The sequence below is a fragment of the Octopus bimaculoides genome, chromosome 4 (assembly GCF_001194135.2).
Source record: "Octopus bimaculoides isolate UCB-OBI-ISO-001 chromosome 4, ASM119413v2, whole genome shotgun sequence".
Classification (NCBI taxonomy): domain Eukaryota; kingdom Metazoa; phylum Mollusca; class Cephalopoda; order Octopoda; family Octopodidae; genus Octopus; species Octopus bimaculoides.
Genome location: NC_068984.1, coordinates 51590978 through 51593277, shown reverse-complemented (window position 1 = coordinate 51593277; position 2300 = coordinate 51590978). Strand labels below are relative to the sequence as shown.

The following is a 2300-nucleotide window of genomic DNA, read 5'->3' as shown; positions in this document are numbered from 1 at the left end:
TATATATATATATATATATATATATATTCGCTGAGTGGGTCATTCTTTTTTTTTTTACCAACATCTCCATCTAAAGTGGATGATGAATTTCTCTAGAAACAATGTTTGGAACTAATGAACATAGACTGCCTTGTCGATAAAGTGCTAGACAACCAACTGAGAGTTCGGTGATTCGAGTCGTATCATTGGTAATGGCTTCTGTCTATGGCTTGGATAATTAACTCTCAAAAAACCCATTTCACCTCGTTGGTGGTAGGTACCACAATATATTTTTCTTGGTATACTGAAAGAAACAACGTCATGAGTTCGATTCCAAGCCGAACTGATGTATATTAAACGTGTCCCCCCTCTCTCTCTCTCACACACACAGACTACATATCACACATAGTTTTCGTTCGCCAAATTCACTCACAAGGCATTAGTGCGGGCATAGGGTTGTAATGGAAGACACTTGCCACGCTGTAGGATTAGACTCGATACCACATGGTTGCGAAACGACATTCTTCTTGTGTAGAACCAAATTAGGAATAGCACGTTTTTCGTGACTACGTATTTTTCTCAAGCCTGAATCTATATTCTTAAAACTCCGCAGAAAATCTAGATAATCCTTGTGAACAAGTGGGCAATAAGAACCACTGCCGCTGCTCAGTGACTGAAACGAATAAAAAAATGTCAATATATATAAGTATGTAAATTACATTTTTTGGTTGGTCAGCATATCCATACAAGTCTGCACCCCCTCCCCTCGACTTTGTTTCTTCATGGCTTTCAGAAATATGAATTTTGTTCTGTTTGTGAAATTTCCTACAAAAAATACCTTTCAGATTATATGGGAATTTATTGTGAAAAATTTAATGCGGAAAAAGAAAAAAAAAAAAAAACTATGGTCACTCGCATACTGACGATTTTTTTTCAATAATTTTTTCAAAATGTTAAGTTTCATTTTGTAGATATGTGTGATATGCGCCAGTATGTATGCGTGCGGGCTCACCATTTTCTTTTTATATGTTCGTAATCTACACTATCTGAAACGCATTTGTAGAATATTTCATGAAAAAAATATTCATTTTCTGAAAGCCATGAGGAACAAATTTGGTGGACACATTTATGTAGGTATGTCGTTTGTTATCTTAATCTGGACTTTCTTCGTATTCAGTATTGTTTCTTAAACTTTTATTTTATTTTATAGTTCAGAATGGTTTGTCGGAATCGGAACTCGAAGATATCTTGTCATGTGACGATGAAGTATTGAACGCTGTTTATATTTACTGGACGCCTCCTATACGAAGATTACCTCCCCTTCTTTGGGTTAGAATAAAAAATGATCTAGAAGAATACTTGGGTATCAAAATATTTTTCTTTTTGTTCTCTTATAAGAGTTACATTTGTAACATCACTCATGGAGTCGTGGTCATGCTGAGGTACAAGCTGACAAAGTCGATCCCACTACTTAATGCAGCTCTCATTTTATCGTTCTCAGCGAATAGCTGAGTTAATTTTTCTTGACTTAAAGAGCTTAAAGAGAAGCAACTCGATAAATCTGTCTAGAATAGACAGAATGGGACATTGAGAGAGAAAGGTAAGAGTGGAAAAATGAAGGAGAAATTGATAAACAGAAAGAAAGGGAAGGACGAGGAAGAGGAAGAGGAAGTAAGAAAGATTATTGATAGAAAAGTGGGCAGAAAAGAAGAAAGAGGAAAGGAAAGATAAGGAAAATGCATGGAAGATTAGATAGTAAAGTAGAAAATAAGAGTTCACAGAAAGACACATAGGTATCTATGTGTCTTTCTGTGAACTCTTATTTTCACAAAATATCAGTCAATCTGACGCTGCAAGTACAAGACTTTTATTCAAGGTACTGGGTGCTGGGACCAAATCTGAGGCTACATTGTTGCGAATCAAACTGTTTAACCATATAGTTTAAAATAGGAAAAATATAGCCACTACTACAATAGATAGTGGCTTAAGCTTTCAGATTCAGTGTATCCATTCTAAGTGATCAGCCGTATTGAACTTCTGTTTTGAAGACGGTGATTTGAAGTAGTGTTGACTCGATAGATCTGCCAGAATGAATCATATCCGATGTGTTTTTAAAAAGATGCATTGGCTAATAGGTGCAGGCGCGACTGTGTGGTAAGATGTTTGCTTCCCAACCACATAGTTTCGGGTTCATTTCCACTGTGCACTTGGGCAAGTGTCTTCTACTATAGCCTCGGGCCAACCAAAACCTTCTGAGTGGATTTGGTAGAGGGGAAACTGTAAGAAGCCCGTCGTATATATATATATATATATATATATAT

At 36.2% G+C, this 2300-nt stretch overlaps 1 protein-coding gene across 1 annotated transcript in view; it reads left to right on the top strand.

Moving 5' to 3' along the window:
- The window catches only part of LOC106870193 (NACHT domain- and WD repeat-containing protein 1), a 49453-nt gene that overhangs the window by 20257 nt on the left and 26896 nt on the right, over positions 1 to 2300 (top strand). The window contains exon 12 of the mRNA XM_052967630.1: positions 1190 to 1342. Coding sequence (XP_052823590.1) covers positions 1190 to 1342 — 153 coding nt within the window. The remainder of the gene's footprint in view (positions 1 to 1189; positions 1343 to 2300) is intronic.